This window comes from Myotis davidii, unplaced genomic scaffold (genome assembly GCF_000327345.1).
Source record: "Myotis davidii unplaced genomic scaffold, ASM32734v1 C62526154, whole genome shotgun sequence".
Classification (NCBI taxonomy): Eukaryota; Metazoa; Chordata; class Mammalia; order Chiroptera; family Vespertilionidae; genus Myotis; species Myotis davidii.
Window position 1 is genome coordinate 1 of NW_006347958.1, and position 500 is coordinate 500.

The 500-nt window shown below is 43.8% G+C and overlaps 1 protein-coding gene across 1 annotated transcript; it reads left to right on the forward strand.

Annotated features, from left to right (window-relative positions):
- Nucleotides 1–5: 5 nt before the first annotated feature.
- LOC107181406 (TBCC domain-containing protein 1-like) lies at nt 6–494 on the forward strand (the record flags this gene model as incomplete). Its single annotated transcript, XM_015557178.1, has 1 exon — nt 6–494. A coding segment is annotated over one exon (489 nt), but the record flags the coding sequence as incomplete, so codon positions are not given.
- Between the last annotated feature and the right edge of the window lie 6 nt (nt 495–500).

Below are 500 nucleotides of genomic sequence, written 5' to 3' on the forward strand. Positions count from 1 at the left end.
GGTCTGTGACAATTGAGAAATGCAGAAATAGTACCTTTGTCCTTGGCCCTGTACAGACTGTTCTTCACCTCCAAAGCTGTGACAACATTAAAGTCATTGCCGTTTGTCATTGTTTGGCCATCTCTTCTACAACAGGCTGCATCTTTCACATTTTGACACCTACACGCCCACTTATTCTCTCTAGGAACCACACAGTAACTTTTGCCCGTTTTCATACCCATTATCCAATGCTGGAGGACCATATGGCCAAAACTGGCCTTGCTACGGTGCCTAACTATTGGGATAATCCAATGATTGTGTGCAGAGAGAGCAGAGACACAGGTGTCTTCCGACTCTTAACACCTTGTGAATTCTATGTATTTATTATTCCCTTTGAAATGGAAGGGGACACGACAGAGATACCTGGGGGTCTTCCATCTTCATATCAGAAAGCACTGGGTCATAAAGAACAGAAAATACACATCTGGCAGAAAACTGTGAAGGAGGCTCGTTTGACAAAG